The 19,636-nt window shown below is 35.6% G+C and overlaps 1 protein-coding gene and 1 non-coding gene across 2 annotated transcripts; both read right to left on the bottom strand.

Moving 5' to 3' along the window:
- Positions 1-926: 926 nt before the first annotated feature.
- LOC145607677 (uncharacterized) lies at positions 927-14,656 on the bottom strand. The gene is made up of 10 exons (XM_081663270.1): positions 14,468-14,656; positions 11,308-13,496; positions 11,059-11,196; positions 4,839-4,979; positions 3,940-3,981; positions 3,746-3,835; positions 2,919-3,026; positions 2,693-2,785; positions 2,509-2,588; positions 927-2,212 (listed from the first exon to the last, which is right to left on the bottom strand). Exons 2-10 carry the CDS (start codon positions 13,441-13,443, stop codon positions 1,363-1,365), a joined length of 3,678 nt encoding a protein of 1,225 aa, XP_081519396.1. The 5' UTR covers positions 13,444-13,496; positions 14,468-14,656; the 3' UTR covers positions 927-1,362.
- Positions 14,657-17,989: 3,333 nt separating this feature from the next.
- LOC145609877 (small nucleolar RNA Z122) lies at positions 17,990-18,075 on the bottom strand. The gene has a single exon (XR_014106150.1). It is a non-coding gene; the product is annotated as a small nucleolar RNA Z122 (small nucleolar RNA).
- Positions 18,076-19,636: the final 1,561 nt, after the last annotated feature.

Genomic DNA, 19,636 nt, shown 5'->3' with positions numbered 1-19,636 from the left:
TAATCCAAGCTTTGGGGGGTGTCTTAGTCTATTAGGCCAAACTGACCTGCTACTTGTTCTTCAGGTAACTTTTTTTTTGGATTTTAGAGAAAAGGGGGTGGTGTTGGTCGGTTTTTGGAGGGGAGGAAATGGTGGTGGTCGGATTTGGGAGGGGAAGGGGTGGTGCTGCATTCATGGAGGTTGGAACTTGGAAGGGAGGAAGAAGAAAGGAAAAAATAAGTTTTTTTTTTCACAAAAATTAAAAATATTTTTCAGACAAATAGAAATGCAACACGTGGCAGGTGACCTACAATTTTAGGTGAAGTAACCGGTTTGGCCTAATAGACTAAGATACCCCCCAAAGCTTGGATTATTGAGGAATAATCGAAAGGTCGGATTAATAAAATAAGACCACGCAAAGGTTGGATTATTAGAATTAAATTTTCCTTTATAATACTATCATAGAAAGAAAGAAAATAAACAATGAAAACATTTGTAGTTTTGTAACATTGTATCATTGTAACCCCTCCCCTCTTTTTCACATAGATCACCTTCCTCCTTGTTCTTCAAATTACCTCCATTTTCTCCTTTCCCTTCTAATGAACCTTTCGATTTCTTCAGATTGCATCCCACCTTGCAATCGATGCAAAACTACCACCATTAGGTTGGGCAAATACTTCCTTTTAAAAGAGATTAAGGGAGTTCACAAAGATATCAAGGAAGAAGAAAATACTCCATTAAAGAAGAAAAAGCGAGAAAAACCATCTGACTACGCTTGCAAATTTCCCTTCAAAATATTGAACAATACTTGTCCAGGAATTCAGTTTCAGCAAAGAACAAGATCACCTGTTAGCCACTTTCACTTTTATCATAAAATTGCTCCTACAGAAACCGAGTAGCAAACACTCATTCGACAAATCAAAATAAATTGGAGGGTGAAAACAGAGAAAGGGAAAGAAGCAAAGGACTGCTAAAGATGCAAGTAAAATAGAAGTTATCAATACACTAAACTCATCATAACTAGTACTTGTATACGAGAGCGCCAGGAATCCATTGTTGGTATACAGGTTAATAAGTAAGCATATTCTGTTAACAACATTGGCAAAAATTATATGAGCACATTGCTGAAACATGAATGCTCATAATAATGGCCATACATCCTTGAAACCTTCTGTTCGTAAAAGAGAAATTTCTTCATAAGTTCTTTCTGAAGGGTTGGAGGACAAAGATTTATACAGGGGATTTTAAAAGATCCCTGAACCATACTGCATGCTGAGAACAGAATAGATGTCAGAAACCTCACAGGTTCAAAATACAAAATTCTCCAGTTGATGGCCATACTTAAGACTGCAATTCTACCACCCCGTATATTGAACCACATTTTCATTTTGGAAACCTTTCTCGGTAGGCCTTCAGTGATACATACTTCACTGTCACGATACGGTCATCAAAGGCACGTCCATGCAAACAATGTGCTGCCATACATGAAGCTTCTGTCCTCTTAAACTCCACCAAAACACAACCATCCTCAAACAAGTTATTACCCCTATCACAAGGATTTTCATTTGATAGACCTTCAATAGCTCCTGGAATGGTAGGCAAGGGTACAGCTTCTAGCGTGTCATTATTTTTGTCCAACTCAGGTACAGCTTCTAGTGTGTCATTATTTTTGTCCAACTTGGGTACATCTTCAGCGCACAGAGTTTCACCATTCCCTGATTTCTCAATAACCATACTCCCATCTGAATTTAGCTCAGCAGATATACCACTCTCCTGGATGAACTCCTGACGGTTCCCCTTAGAATCATTGACACTTTCCATGTCATCAATAGTAGAAACACCAATCACAGCGGCATCTTGTGGGTCATTATCAGGTTTGTCATCAGCAATTTTAGGCAAATTTTCATCGGCTTCTTTTGATTCTTCAACAGTTCTTACTTCAGCAGCTCCTTCTTCAAGAACTGGGTTAGTAGTTGCAAGGACTAGTTCATGCTTATCACCTACAACACCATCCATTGCATGATTTTCATTGAATTTGGTTGGAGCTTCATCATTAATGCCATCCCTGCCATCATGGTCAACAGCAACTTCTATTGAATCCTCGTTCAAATGGTGATTTCTTTCTTCTGGAGGCTGAATAGTATTCACATTAAATGCAACCTCTAGTGCTTCTGAAATGGCAGTATTTGTGTAGCCACCTTTTACAACATTAATGGACACAACACAGCCAAACCTGTAAAGATTGGATACAATTAAATATGTGTAAGTGTTGCACAACATAAGAATTAAGGATCAACATAGCATGGACTTTCATTCCAATCCAACTACCAAGATTCAATCCTTGGAGGCTTGGACAACAAAATATGATCACACAAAAGTAGGATACACAATAATACCAAAATCAGGCAGAACAAAGGAAAGCGGGTATCTTAATGCATGACTGTACTAGACTACTAGTGTGTATCCTTGAGTTCAAACAACACAGACAACCAAGAATCAAATTAGAAGAATGTGAACTCAGATCTGTACCTGGAACACTCTAATCGTACATCCTCTAAAATTTCTTCCAAGTCTGTTTCAGATAGCGAATCCATGATCTTCTGATCAAGCTATGGAAATAATATGAGAGAAAAAAATGATTGTCAGAAGACTGAACACTTACCAAATTATAAGGTTTATCGAATAAATAATCAAGTTGAAAGACAGAGCTCACCAAATTGCTAAGCTTGAGGACCTGTGTTGGCATCTCAAGAAGGGGTTTCACATGCTCGGGAATTCCATAAAATGGGGGCATTCCTGAGCTTTCCTGGAAAAACATCAACCAACGAGTCTTCATCAACCAACGAGGCATAAGCCCTAAAGGGTATATATATGAATGCAGATAAAATATTTAGCTCAATGTCAAGACAGTAATAAGAAAATTATAGTGAAATTTATACCACTGATTCTGTGTTTGGAGCAGCTTGGGCTACAGTCAGAACTCTCCCGCCTAACCTCATGCCATTCAGGCCAGCACAAGCTTTCAACGTGACAGACTGGTCTGTATACTGCAATAATTCCAATAAACAAAAGTGAAATGACCAGAAGTGAATATTTTCACATTCAACTAGAGAGGGCATTTGAGTATTAATTGTGTAGCCTGTTGGTATCAATCACAGGAAACGGATATAGATGAAGCTGACTTCTAAACACAAGACACCCAGAAAAAGAAGTTTCGTACAAAGCCATTTTGCTCATGCTAAACCATCTACTACCTCCGTTACAGGTTATGTGCAACGATTTGACATAAAGCAGAGAGGGTAAATGTCTAATCGTTGCACACAACCTGTAACGGAAGTAGTACAAGAAAATTGCAGATTCAAAAAGGAAAAAAAAGAAAGAAAAAAACACCCTAACACAAGACCTGCGTCAAAGCAAAAGGTGACGGGGCAGAGGGGCCGCAGAGCTTGCAACAAATTGTATTATTGATTTCTTTAATGTAATTTCAGGCCATATGATCGGCAACACTGCACTCCAATTTCCCACCACAGCAAGTCAAAAACCCACCGGGAAAAAAAAAAAAATCACTTTTCTCCATCCACTCTCCAAACGTATTCAATTGAGAGAATGCCAATTTTGGCAATCAACAAGTGTCAAGCAATCATATAATCTATCTTCTTATAAGGTCATGAACAATAATTTTAAATAAATTAAAAGAAAAAACAACAAAAGCAGTCAGTCAATTACCAACAAGTGAGCAGCAACTTTCAACAAAAACAAGGGATACCTCTAAGAAAGCACATGATTCTTTGAGATCTGCATTGACTTCAAAACGGTACGCCTTTAATGTTCCAAAGGCACTAACAATCTCCGCAATCTGAGAAGAAATTATTAAGCTTATAAGTCCGGATCCTGGAGACAATTGGCTTCTGAAAACATGTATAAAAAATACAGCACCAGACCAATGCTGGAGCTCATTACCATTTCAGAAGAAAGATCTTCAGCAATTCCACCAACAAAGATCTGCATTACCATAACCAAAGATTAGTATACTGAGTAAACAGTTGAAAATAAAAATCACAACCCAATATTAATCTTGCTGCAACAAAAACAAGAGATTTTTTTTTTTTTTTACTCAGTGTTACGACTAACTCTTTTATGACTACTAGAAAGGCTTTCAATACAAAGAGCACATAGAAAAAGGAAAAGGAAAAACTACAACAGATGCAAAAATAGTCAAAGAATAATCAATAACTTATATAAAAGTATTCATCAATTAACTTAGATAGAGATGGAGCATAAGATTCAGTAGTAATGTACGAAGTTTCAGGCTATTCATATTACTAAAAAGTTTCTATCATTATCATTAATAGCAATAACAGTACTAATGCAACTTCTACTACACTATTATTAATATTAAAAAACTGAACAAACATAATATACACTAAAAGAGCAATTAAAGATAGCATACAGGAATCACAAGCAAACTCTCCAATGTAAATTCAGATGGATGTTTGTGATCTCCCTTATATATCACAAATTAGAAAAGGCATCTTAGATTATAGTCAAAGTACCACTGAAAAACATGGATCACTTATATTGTCCAGCAAGAAAGGCATTTACAAAATACCAAGCTGAAACCTTTGCCTGTGGGAGGGCAATTAGCTTATTAATTTTGTATTAGCTCATGTCATCATCAGATTATGAGAATAAGGAAGCAGCATGTTAACAACCTAATGAAAAGAATTTTATTTGTCAATATCTTCTCTAGAAAGAAGCAGCATGTTAACCACCTAATAGAAACCCACTGATAAACAAAAGATAAGAAAAAACAAAAAATGAAAACAGATTACACTGCCTAAATGCTGTCACATGCATACCTTGTGTGGAGAATCTTGCACAAAATCACTTATGGCCTGAATACCAACTTCACTGATTGAATTGCCTCTGATTGAATTGTCTCGGATAGAATCACTTCTTATCAAATCGGCTCCAGCTTTAAATTTCTCTGAAGATCCACTCTGCATGAAAATAGCAACTGTCTGAAAACCTGCTTCATGAATGATAACCAAAATATACCTCAGAAATTGCAAAAGTAGTAGAACCACTTCATCTTAAAATACATAATTTCACCAAGAATCCCCAAAATGTGTTCAGAAAAATAACATGGTGCTGGAACCCTCTTTATCTTCTATTGGATCTGTTACTCAGAATACAATGACAAGGTACATTCAAAAACATTTTGAGTAAGACAAAGAAGAGTAACAGAACCAAAAGTTACATGGAAACATAACAGCACTCCCATCATGAACCTAACTGCGGACAAGACTTAAGAGCTGAAAAAGCATGTTGCTGCTGTGTCATATGCTCATTTCACAATTCAGGTAGATTGGCCAAATATATATACATCTTATACTTCTCAAAATACAGTTTATATATATATACATATAATCAATACATCCATTATCCAAACAAAACTGCATATTCTGAACTGCTAGAGCATGGCAATCTTAGTAAGACATCTAATATCTGGTCAACAGCTGCAGGTAAGAGATGCCAATGTATTCCATTATTCCAAAAAATTTTAATGGATGAATCTAAGATTATCACTGAGCTAAAGAGTTCTTTTTTTATCGACTGATATCACCATCTTGTCATGAACTAATGATAGAAGGATAACTTACTGTAGATGGTGGGAAAAAGGCTTGACTTCAACTAAGCTATCAAAATTATTAAAGTGCTTGGAAGCAGTCTCCAATTTAGGCACGTTTTTCACTTTGTCTAAAACAGAACAACATCAACTTAAGAAAATAATGGAAGTAATGTGACACACAATGGGAGAAGGGGCAGGATATAGGACCACAAAACAAGAGTATTATTGCTCAAAGTTGTGCAGTGGAGCTATTAGAAACCATAAAAGAAACATATGACACCAAGGCAATAAGCAACTTAAATGAAATAAATCATAACAGGTCAGAGCAATTGGAACAATCAATTCACTGTCAAGTCACGCAGTTATAGCATTCTTCACAATAGCTAAAACATGAAACTAAATCCACCAAACAAGAGCTTAAGATAAATATGCACCCCAAGCTAATACAAACCTTTTACCACCTTACCATCCTTACCCTGCACTTCATTTATTTTTATTTTTTTTTTCTTACACAGACCCACTTTTCTAGTCCCTCTATATATTTGTATCCACCTTTTTCTTATCAAATTAAATGAATTTTTTATATCAAAATTTTCACCTGAGCAAATTAGACTAAACATTTAAAAAAACCAATTTAAAACAAAGTTCTATATAGTAGGTGAAGGTCTTATGATAACCAGTCAACTAAAAAAGAGAGAGAGAGGCTTTAAGGCCTAAGACTCTCTTTTTGCTAATATAAACACAAAGTTCTATAAACACGAAGTTTATAGAGTGGATATGAACACAAAGTTCTATATAAACTGTATGGATTTTAATTAATATATTCATCATTTCATTAGTCAGAAAAAATAATTGGTAACTACTTCTACATAAACCAGCTTTCATTGCTGTGGTTATTTTTATCATTAAGATTCTCAATTGGAGGAGTTCTTAATAGGAACAGAAGACACTAGCAGAAATTGTTACTATCAGATGCAAGCTAAGCTTGCATCAGCCATGAAATAGTAATTTTTGTGTCAGCCACGACCACCAAATGATATGACTCACAATATTGCAAGCCTTGAGCATCAAATAAGAATATTAATATTAGTATACCTAATAAAATGGAATAATATTTCTAAAAGTCCAGTAAGGGGCCCCACAATTTGCTGAACAAAGCTGCAAACATGTCAGACTTGTCAATTGTCACTACATCTGGAGTCTTCTTAATTATGAATCAGCTTCCTCACCATCCTTTAGATGAAATGGTGAATAACGACACACCCAAGATACATACCCTATGTGAAAGATTCCAACAAGCAAGTCAGAACATCATTTATGAAACATTAAAAGCACAATCAGTAGAAACACTGATTTAAAAGCACAATACATTCTTAAGAAACATGTTGTAATTGTGTTCATATCTCCATTCACAAAAACGCTACAGAACATCAGGCGCATCATGCTAATCCTAAATGGAGTTTAATTTCAAATTTTTGTAATACTCTCAAGATTGTCAGCATGCCAACAAGTAAAGTTGGACAGTCAGATGAACAACCATCAATCCTAATTTTCAAATAAGCAGCTTTATCCATATTAAATTATTAATCATTAATATTTTCGGTTGCGGGGAGGGGGGTGTTTTATCTCATACTTGACAACAAAAAGTAAAGAAAGCATAAGAGAGAAGAAGGGGGAAAAAAAAAAAAAAAACCAAGAAACCTAGTCTTCCCATAGTACTTTTCACAGTTATAGTTTTTAGACTTGTTCCAAGCAAGATTGAGAGTCAGAGGCGACTGACCCAACTAATTAAGAGTGAGCAACAGAGATTCTTAACAAACAAAAGAATTAAAATTCCTCGAGTAGAAGAACAAAAAAAAAAATATCCTTTTTAAAAATTGCATAGAGACTAAAACACTAAACAGAAGAGGATTAGAAAGAATAGGGAAAATAAAATGAAATCCAAAAGAGGCTAGTCTCAAAGATTCTTCATCTCCATTCTGCACGCCCAAAACATGCCCTTTTTAAGAAACTTAATTCTTGGCCTACTATCCTTTTTAAAAGCAAGCTCCCAACTGTTCACCTCTCCTAGCTTGTCCATTTGCAGCTAGTTCACAAGCCAAAAGTTTATCCTTTGCCTTGCTCAGCTTCAATTCAGATACCATCCATCTCATACCCCATACATCCCCCTCAGGCCTCAGCATTTGCAATAGCATTCAGAGCAATTAAGAGTGTACACTAGTACAGAATGCTTCAATTATTATAAAGGAATACAATAATGTCACAAGAATCCATATATCAACAACATAGCCGACTTGATTTTAGTATGTAGTTAGCATCTATATCTATGCCCCAAAATATAGATCCAACAAATCCAAATATGTTAACAGGAGTCACTTAATCTTCAATTAGAACTTCTCATGATTTATGCAATTGTGCTTGACCAAACTTATACTTCTTTGAACCCATAAATATAACTAGATTTCCTAAACCTAGAAATTCCAGAAGGCATAGAGATTATGGATATGTAAGACATATATGATTGGTAAAGCTACAATACTAGTATATGCAAGACAAAACACCTTGTTTCCATTTTATTTTCTTCTATAAATTAAAAATTCCGTTTAAATGTTTTACTAAAAATTTCTAGTCTTAAAGTTTAAAATGATTTACCTCTAATTTAAAATCGTCTGACAGACTTTGCATTGACATCTAACAACGATTGTACAAAAAAGAATTAAGAGAGTTCATAATTAACGATGCAAAAGAGTCCAAAATAACTTATTATATAGAGCCATAATGCAACACTTCTTTCATTAAAAGTAACCTTGATATATAGTGGAAGATAATGCCTGCCAATACAAGCCTTGATAGCTTAATAACACACTAAAGGTATGCCTTTTATAAGTAGAAATTAGATTACTCCCTTCCTCTAAGATTAATAAGCAACTATCTTTCTCATAAATATCTCTCAATTAGCCTTCTTGCTAATTTGTCTCTTGCGAGATAGAATCATAGAAATCCATACTATTTCTATTTCCCATAGATAACAATATGCCACTCAAGTCTTTACCCCATATCTGTGGCTCATCACTTTACTTCCATCATAATAGGCTCAACTCTATTTACCATACCCAATTAGTGTTCATCTCCTCCACCAAACAAACAAAAACCCGAATCTTAATTCTGAGCACTTATATATCCAGATAAAACCACTTATATATCCTGAGCAGTGTGAGAACTATACTTCCAGCCTCATCTTTGTTTCCACCCAATCACAATGGTGTTGTTTCAGATTTCTTCTTTATCTCATCAGTCAACACTCTCAGAAAAACAAGTCACAAGCTCATTCTAACTAACAGGATTATGGCAATAGCTTCACCAATGATCAATCCTCCAATTTATCACAAGCCCATTCAACTTGCAGTTTGTCTTTAGTCTTGACAGGATGAATATATATATATATATATATATATATATATATATATATATATATATATATATATATATATATATATATTTGGAACCCGGATATTTATATAATTTATGATTAAGTCTAGAACTGCTTCACTTTGCTCCTTTCTTGATTTGTTTAACATACTCAAGAATTTCAAGATGTTTCCATTTCATATATATTCCCACATACTTTACTTTTTTCAATCACTATCATCCATCAAATTTTATGGACCTCCACACATTACCAATCCTATTAACTGATCCCAAAATCTTCTAAAATCCTCTTTTTACCGATTTGCAAGCCACTTCTCATGGTGAATAAATAAATTGAAACGAAGAAAGTGAAAAATTTTATGTCAATACCATATCTACAGGAGATTCTTGATATACGAAGCCAAAGATGCCAAAAACCCATAAAAAGGCACTAAAGAAAGAATGACATGAATCACTATTACAGCAACGTATTGAAAAATCCAAAGTGCCCTAAGGTGATGTGGGGCCTGCTGCGCCAAGGCACAACCTGGGTGTGCCTCGTCAAATTGAAGGCACCTTGCGTGTGCCTTTTTAAAGTGAGGCGTCTTTTCAAAAAGTCAGAAATTTTTGGAGTACAACAAACATTTGGGCCTCAAGGTTTGCTTCTTAAATGTCGCTAGCAAAAAAGTGGTGTACCCCATTTGCCTAGCACTGTGCTTTCTCATACAATGTACAACGGGATAACTGTGTTGAGCAATGGTGAGATTTAGAAACTTAAAAGGTTAATGAGACCATAGCGGTTCCCTTGAATTTCTCTCTATATTATGATAGTGTTCTTGGTCAATGTAAACTCAAAATACAAAGAAAACGAAGTTATCTTCACAATGAAACCTACAGTATACAAATTCCCTAGTTCTGCTAAAATTTAATAAGAAAAATACCCCGTACCCTATTGAAAGTACAAAAGAGATATAGACCAGGATATAATAAATGAACTACCCAGTCACATAGAGAAAACACATTAATATATCAGCAGAGTTCTTTCAATCATAGGCGCCAATATATCACTAAAGCATCGTCTCTCTATCTAACAGAAAATGATGCCAGTTTAATCTTGCTCAAGTCTAGTATTCAGATAAAACTAATCTTAAAGGAATGAAATAAAGGCACTAAAGGGTCAGAGGACCAAGTGGGAAGTTGTAGTGACAAATTGACATGTGGTCCAAATGCTGCCTCAAAAAAAAAAAAAATGGTAATAGTAATAACCAATTAAAATTTACGTCAAAACCAAGACTCACAACACAAAAGGGGTAAATTTTAATACGGACGGAAAAAGGAAGGCAATTGTTGGCAGGCTAATACAAAGGAGATAATACTCAAACAATTAGTATAGAGAAGCAACAATAGAAATACTCGCAGCAAAATAATTTCATATAACAGTTATATACCTCATAGCAACAAAGGCAACCTCCAAATCTCCTTCAGTTATTCTGGAAACTAAGAATACTAAACCTTTGCTGATTCATAAATTGTAAAAAATATCAAATCTAGATATAGGCCTATAGGGTAAAAATATAATAAAAAATTTTATGACATTCAGAAGATAAAACTAAGCAACAAGAGGCCCTTTATACTCAGCACTGCAGTAAGCAAGCATTTAAAACTTTACCATTTCAAACACAGCTTCGTATCTCACTGTATTAGAAGACAAGCAAACAATACGAATGGAATTTAAAAATTATGCTGCAAGTTAGCATAATCTGGCCACATAGTAGAAGTCCATATCATCAACAATCAGCAGAAAATATGTAAAAATGATCTAGAAAACACAATTAACCTCAATCCTAATTTGACTTCTGCCTTGAGGAGAGAATAGGGTCGTATGGGAAGGCAATGAATAACAGTTAATTACATAAGTAACTTGACACATTCAGTAGAAGGATCCATGACAGAAAAAGTGACAACTCATTTAATGGGAGGAGTAGAAAAGTAGCTTATCAAACGAGAAATGCAAAAGTGAGATTGTAGTCAATTCTTACTGGCACTTCAACAAAATCTTTAGGACGTCTGATTTTGAGTATGCTCCCAGAGAGAGATCTTCCATCAAAAGACAGCGCTGCAGAGGCATCTTCAGGAGTAAGGAATTCCACTAATGCTTGCCCCTTTTCCTTGTGAATCTGCAATAAATTAAGCAACACTACTAAGCGTGATTCTATCGCATAAATCCCATACATTAAAGAGGAAGTAAGTGCTGCAAAATACATGAAATAAATATATAAGCCACCTACCATGCAGCTAATACATGGACTTGTGCCTCGAATATAATTGGAACCAGAAGAGAGCAGAAAAGAATTGAAACATTCCATAATATCTTTCTCAGTGGCAGAGCCTGGTATATTATCAATGTACAGCCTCCTCATAGGTCTGGTGGCTTGTGTTAGTTGAACAGAGTCAATTGAGGCCTGCTTAAATGCAGACAGACTGTTGGACAAGATTGAAGATATGGGCTTTCCCATGCCTGGAGCAACGGAAAACCCAGCTGCTAACTCAATCATATTTGAAGGCTTGGTTTGAGAAATTAGGTGTGTCCCAGAAGGAACAGCAATACTGAGATTTTTATCTGCCCCAGAAGGTGGAAGATCCCACCCAGCACTTTTTCTTTCAGGTGAATGTATAGGTGAAGGAGTCTTAACAGCAGCTTCGCTTTTTCTTTTCCTAGGTGAATAGCCCCCAAGCCCACTTGAAGAGCCACCATGTCGTCGATGATGGCTGCTGGAACCATCAATGGGAATCTTGCTCCGGTCAACATCAGAATGGCGTCTAGACCTGTCTCTTTCAGAGCGTGAAGAAAGCTCACCATGATCATGCACAGGATCTAACACATTTTTCCGTGCCTTAGGTGAGGATGATCTGGACCTCCTAGCTTTCTCCTTAGTACGCTCTTGACTTCTAGACCGCCTTCTTTTGGATCTAGTTTCATCATGCTGTGAGCATGGGAGCTCCGTCTTCTCCTTTCTCTCTGAAATCTCAGAGTTGCGCCTACTTCCACTGTCAAGTTTTTTTACAGGATCCCTCATTCTATGTTTTTCATCATCTCCACTTCTATCTCTCTTTTTGTTTTCTCTTTCATATGCTCCTCCATTTCTCTCAATGTTTCTATCCTGTGCAACAGAATCATTGTTATGCTTATTTTCTTGATTATACCTACCATCACCCCTAGAATGTTCCTCTATTTTGCTTCTCATGCGACCTTGCCTGTCATTTTTAGATTCAGCATCATTCCTCACATCATTGTCATGTCTGTGCTTTGATCTACTCTCCACATCATGCCTCTCTTTGTTCTCACTTTTACTATGTGTATGTTCTGTCCTTGAATTCTTTTCCACAATCTTTCTGGGACTGGATTCCCGTTGAGGATCTCGTAAATCACTTCTATTATGAGTATGCTCCATCCTATAACTTTTTTCCACATTCTTTTTGGGGCTAGATTCCCGTCGAGAATCTCGTAAATCACTTCTAATATGAGTACGTTCCGTTCTAGAACTCTTTTCAGCATTCTTAATGGGGCTGGCTCCCCGATGAGAAACTTGTAAATCACTTCTACTGTGAGTATGTTCCGTCCTAGACCCCTTTTCAGCATTCTTTATGGGGCTGGCTCCCCGTTCAGAATCTCGCGAATCACTTTTACTATGAATATGTTCTGTCCTGAAACTCTTTTCCACACTCTTTCTGGGGCTGGATTCCCGTTGAGAATCACGTAAATCACTTCTGCTATGAGTATGTTCTGTCCTAGAACTCTTTTCCACATTCTTTATGGGGCTAGCTCCCCGTTGAGAATCTCGCAAATCCCTTTTACTATGAATATGTTCTGTCCTGAAACTCTTTTCCACACTCTTTCTGGGGCTGGATTCCCGTCGAAAGTTTCGTAAATCACTTCTGCTATGAGTATGTTCTGTCCTAGAACTCTTTTCCAAATTCTTTATGGGGCTAGCTCCCCGTTGAGAATCTCGCAAATCACTTGTACTATAGATATGTTCTGTCCTGGACCTCTTTTCCAAATTCTTTCTGGGGCTGGATTCTCGTTGAAAATCTTGTAAGTCACTTTTACATTCCGCCCTTGAATTCTTTGGCACCTTCTTTCGGGGGCTAACTTCACGTTGAGAATCTCGTGAATCTATCATGGCAGCACCGTTTGTATCCCTGCTCCGACGATCAGGGTTCCTGACAGTTTCTTCATGTCTAGTAGTTTCTGCTTCATGTGCTTCCTCAACGGAACCTTCAACTTCCTTCTTACTTTTTCTTTTAAGCATTATTTCATCATAGCTTAAAGGTCTTGTACGAGCAGATGATTCCTCGCTCGCATCGTCAACTATATGTTCACAAATGATTGCAGATTTTAACCTTCGCTGAGTAGAGCCACTCATCTTGCTCAAATCAACATCATACACACTGAAGTTCTTTTACAACAACTGTCAACCTGAAGTATGTAAAATTCTTATCATTAGATAAATTGTAAGATAATAAAAAGTGACTTTCAACAGCCAATTTAATGCCAGAGAATCAAGTATGACACTATCATCTCTAATATAATCATACTATCAGCCAACTCAGCTCTAGTCAATCAAGCAAAACCCACTATCCTGGGAACACCAACAATAATAACATTTAAAAGCCTACCAAGGAGGGCAACATAATGAAATAGGTCAAATATAATGCCTTCAAACCTTTACAATGCCAGTATGCCACCACCTAGATCGGTCTCTTCACAAGCTCATTTTCTGATACTCCGATGTTCAACCCCCCCCCCCCCCCACACACACACACACACCAGTTCCTTGATGCAGAAAGTGTAAATTCCAATTAACCACCATTGTTCAAACTTCAAAATATGCCTTAATGCTTCTCTTTCTCTTTCTATCCTTAAACCCACTATCATGAAGAGAACTCTCCATCTGCCAAAATGCTACAGTTCGAACCGAACGGAGGGAGTATCTGCCCTACCCTAATTCCTAAGTAAATGTGATGGGATAGTTCATCATCATTTGCTCACCCACAATCACTCAAAAAAAAAAATAAGTAGATCGCATGCTCCAATTCATTTACCAAATAATCTTTATTGCAGCTAATTCAACAAAAGAGCATGCTAAAAACTGAATTCGAAGTAATCGAAAAACCTATCAGTCAGCTATAACCATACAATCAACAAAACCCCATTCAAGAATTCGCTTTTCTGCATCAAAAATTGAAAACCCTAACCCATGAAATTAACCCACAATTTTAAAAATCTACCAACATTCTGCAATTAAAATGTAACAATAATCACACAAACAAAGAGTCAAATTCAACAAAATAATGCACAAATTAGAGCTTGAAGTTAGATAATTGTGTAAAAGTAGAAGAATTAATAGGAGAAGCAATTTAGAATTTGGGAGAATTTGAAGAACTGACCTAGCGGAAAACCGGAAAGGTAAAAGGTGCGAATTTGACGAACGCCGGCGAAGAGAGTGTAGGAAATGGGGTGTTGTGTTTGCGGTGAGATAGATGATGAGAGGTGGGGCTTCAAAAATGCGGCATCCTACTAACACCAACTTTGTGACCGGACCTCTCTCGGCTTCGGTTTTTGTGTTAAGAGGGCGGGCAATACTGTAGCTCGTGTAATGATAAAATAAGATAGGGATTTTAATTTAGGGGTGAGCAAAAATTCAGGGTATCCTGATATGGAACCGGAACCTATTCGGAACCGCAGGTTCCAAACCTATCAGTCAGCTATTAGGAACCTGTTGCAACAGGTTCCGGTTCCGGGTAATAAAATTTTGGACCTAGAACCTGTAGGGTACTCTGTTAGTACAGGTTCCTTATAGGGTACATGAAATCGGAACCTATATGGTATTAAATATTCTAGACAATTAGTGTTGGTTTGTTATATTTAAAGTACTATACTAAGTCGTAAGCTTTTTATTGTGATCATCTATTTTAAAAAAAAAAAAAAAATGTCATAATTTATCAAGTAACTATTAAGCTTACTTTGACAGACAGGGTACCCTGTTTAGAAATGTTTAGAAACCGGAACCTGCAGGTTCCGGTTCCGGTTCCCAATATTAGGAACCTGTTGCAACAGGTTCCGGTTCCGGTTCCCAATTCTTAGGAACTTGTTGCAACAGCTTCCGGTTCCGGGTCCTGATATTTTTACAGGGTACCCTGCTACGCTCACCCCTAGATTTTATTACTTCCTCTGTCTCAGGTATCCGGGTTAGACCGTTCAGAGGCAATCGTTTAATTGACCTATTTGTTAATTCACTACTTTGATCATTACCCCGTACTAACTTTTGTTTTCATATGCTAGTCAAATTTATTTAAGGTCAAAGATACATAATATCTTAACTTATTTAATTTTACCTGAACTTATTAGACATTATTAAAAACTTGTTTTAGTTGTAATTTGAACTTGGGTAACCCCAACGAGAACTTGTTTTTCCTGAATTGAACTTATTAGACTTGAACTAAGGTGAACGGAAGAAGCCCTTATTTGATTTAAATATATAAAATTTGATGTAAATCTTCTAACGGATTATTGCTGATTAATTATCACATTATTATTCAAGTTTAAATATATCAAAGTTAATAAAATGTTTTAAAATATAAGAGCGGTCAGGTTTAAAAGGTCCATAATACAACATCAAGATTTTTTAGATTATGCTAATTTGCTAATTTCAAAAAGATTTTATAGATCATCCATCAACGTTCATATTATTATTGAGTTCTCAACAATTTCCTATTGGCTTAATTTTGGAATCATTGTGCAACTTAGCATTGTGCCAACAATATTGAGTTTTGATGTCTTGCTACAAAAGATCTACTTCAACCATTAATCAAATTTGTTTATAATAAAGGATAGGGGGATAGTAAGTTCGTATAGAGGGTGCAGATCGAACAAAGATGGAGGTGTGGTTAGGGGGTTATTATATAATTGGTAAAATTCTTGTTGATTCAAATAATAAAAGATAATGAAAGGGAAAAACTTGATTGAAGATCCCAATAACACAGTCATGTTGCGAAATACGCCACCACAGGTACAAGTTTCCCAATGATGCACCCTCCCCAAGTTTAACACAAATTCCTTCCTAATCCATGTATGCTATTTCAAAAGATGAAACTGCTATAAGGACTATTCAGATATCAAATGGTTGGTTTGTGTTTAGTGTTTTTAAGGTTTCAATGTTTTTTTTCGCATCGTGAATATGGGGACTTAAGAGAATATATATAAGAAACAAATAAAAAAAATTTATCCTCTGAGCTATCCCTCGCTCGCCTGTGAGCGACTTCCTCTGTTCTTTTTTACTTAACTTATTTATTTTATCACGCTTGTCAATGCAATCTTTAGTGATCTATAATTTTAATTTTCCATAAATAAAAATTATAAAAGTTGTATATTATGATAGTACTTATTAAGACAAATTCAAAAAGATTCCACATGAATATATTTTTCTTTACATATCATTCATAAAATGCGGTCAAAAGAGGGGTGGTGAATAGGGTAAAAGTCAAAGCAGGTCAAGTAAAAAAGAACAGAGAAAGTATATCTTAGCCTTGCCACAAGCAATTACGCTTCCGTGACATCTCTCGTCTATGAGCTATAACTCGACCTTGCTGCAACAATGCTAGCACTCGAGCTATAGCTCGGTCTTGCTGCAACAATGTGAGCGTTTAGGTTATCTATCACTCGCTTGCGAGCTAGTGTCGCGCTAGCTTCAATTAAATAGCTCACTCGATCGCTCATGAGAAAAGCTTCCGATTGCATTACAGCCAATACAACTCCTACAATCATGGCCTCCCTTCTAGCCAAGTACTATGTAAAACTTTTTACATATATATTTTTCAGACAAAATATAATGTTACCTTGCTTAGTAATTTTGCTACATTTTCCATTAGAAAGTAAACATTGAAGTATTGGTTTACTCAAGGCCTGTTCTCATACGTTGAAATTCAGCTCCTAATTTCCTTCTCTTATAAAATATTCATTTCAGTTCAGCTCAGTTAGTCAATGAGAACAGGCCCTTAGTGTTCATCACATATTAATTTCCCTCTCTATTTGTTTGCACTCTCATCTCTTATTGACTCATCTACAAGATACAACTCTATAAGTATAGCAAAGGCATAGTAACTTACTAAGAGAATATGGTTGATTGCTTAAGCCTCTTAAAAAATCTTGTTTTCCTGGACTTGTTTCATGTTCAATTCATTAACTTAATTTCAATCCAATTCAGTTCCGCTTAGTAAATCACAAGCTACCCTAAGTAACTACAACTGTAATGCTTGGATAGAGTGCTAGTCCATCAGCGATCCCCTCATCTCTTTAGTTTCTTACGGAGTATTCTTGTAGAAATTGTATGTCATTTTATCAATAAGTTAATTTCTTTCTCCTTGGACAAAATGCAAGTAAAATTGTCCTTAATACAAAATCTCTACTGTAGGAAATAGGAATAGTGGGATACATTAGTCTTGGTCTCTTGACTTCTTACTCCGTATAATTTACCATAAATTTATCATTTGACTTGTTTCATTTACCCATATTCAAATTAATAAAATGTCTTATTGTTATATGCACTATTTCAAGAGTAAAATGTAATTGTCCATAACATGTCGAGGTCATACAATAATTTTTGAAACCACAATTTCCTTCAACTTTTGAAAAGCATATTTCTTAATCAACCTGAGTAAAAATAATTAAATTCAAATACACCCATTTATAAAAATAGGTTAGTAGTAATTCAACAAAATAAAAAGAATGTATCAACTCTACTGACCAACAGATTCACAGAAAACAGAAAAAGAGGACAGTTATAGAGTGAACATGGTAATATTAGTCCATTTTAATCCAAAGCTATTCATCTTTATTTTTCCTGCTTTGCTGAGAATGGACTTTTTCATTTTCATTTTTATTTTTGTAAAAAGAAATTAAATTAGAAAAAAAAAGGGATCAGACTGACGTGCAAATAATACGAATCAGCAAAGCTAAAGCTCAGATTAAATACGATGGTTTATCATCATTTCCCAACACATAATTTTAATTTGGAGAAAAAAAATAAAAAATGTATCATCTCCAATGATCGGAAACCTCATTTGATAATTAGAAGATCAGAACAGGGAGGAGATGTAACAATATGAAATTTAATGTAAGTCCATTAGCATTCAAAATTAGTCATCGCCAAAGGCCGACTAGCTTTGCCAAGATGGACTGCATCATCTATCTTTTTAATCATAACAAAAGGGAGTTTTAGCAGGAAAATTTAAAAGATTTAACAAAATTGAGAAAAAATGGGTTTGATTAAGTAGGAGAGAGAAAATGGGAGAAGTAGGAAGATGAAGATGGCGGAGACGAGTGATTGGAAAAGGGTTTAAGGGGAGATGTTATATAGCTGCGTTTTTGTTAGGGTTTCAGGGGTGGATGAGAGGCATACGTATTCACCGTACTGTTTTCTATTCGGGTTGACCCGACTTGTTTTCTTCTTTTGGAGTACAGTATGTCTAGCCTAATTTGATCCAAAACCATACCCGAATATGGCCATTTTTATTATGATGATAGTCTAGCCCGACCTGACTTTCGATCATTTAGCGTGTAGAGAGAATTAAAATGGTGTATAAGTGATCATCTTGAGTTGATGTATACTTCTATCACGTTTAAAATTTAATCAACTAAACTAGTTGTCTTGGGTGTGAATCTTACTGATAATATGTGTTCATTACGAATCTTATTGAGTGAATTATGCTTCATATAATATACACAAAGGGTTTGTCAAATAATAGGGTTGAAATCTATACTAAGTACTCATACTACATACATAACCTTAAAGGGTATGCCATTTAAGATAGATATGAAATAAAGGGATGTTTGGTTCATCAAGTTGGAATGGATTGGTGTGGAATCTCATACTAGAGAGGTCTGGATTCTTAAACTCATACTAGTCCAAAGTTGTTTGATTTTATTGTTGGAATGAGTTATATCCTTCATAAATGGCAAAACCTTAAAGGGTATGCCATTTGACTTTTTGCGGTCTCCAACAAGCATTTTAAAACGGTTATATCTCTATTTTCACACGTGTAAAATTTATAAAAACTAAATATCAATAAAATGTATAATGAGATGTATCTAATAAGATCTCACATGGCTATATTATCACTTATAGATTTAGAGTATTTTATAGTCAAAGTTTATAAAATTTGACCCAAATTTTTGCAATGGGGCAAAAATTTAGTGACATAGGGAGTAGAATGAATTGTGAATCTTAGGGGAAATGGTGGGTATAGGATTCCACGGATAGGGGGGGGGGGGTTTAGATCCCCTTGAGTATGAGATTCCATTACTAAAAACCTCAATCAAACAAAAAAATCTAGATGGAATGGATTCTAACTCCATTTCAAATGATCAATGTCAGCCGAATACATTACTCGGTATATTTGTTTCAGAACACCCTCATCTTCCAAACTATAAACTAAAAGGACTAAACATTTTCAAGCACAAAATAATATAAATGTAGCTTATGTGAGCTTGTTTCAAAAGGGAGCAAGACATGGGCAAAACCACTGCCACACCAATTTTATTTCAAGACCAGACGGAAC

This window comes from Chenopodium album, chromosome 23, assembly GCF_948465745.1.
Source record: "Chenopodium album chromosome 23, dcCheAlbu1.1, whole genome shotgun sequence".
NCBI lineage: Eukaryota > Viridiplantae > Streptophyta > Magnoliopsida > Caryophyllales > Amaranthaceae > Chenopodium > Chenopodium album.
The sequence above is the reverse complement of the archived record's forward strand: the minus strand, read 5'-3'. Positions and strand labels throughout refer to the sequence as shown.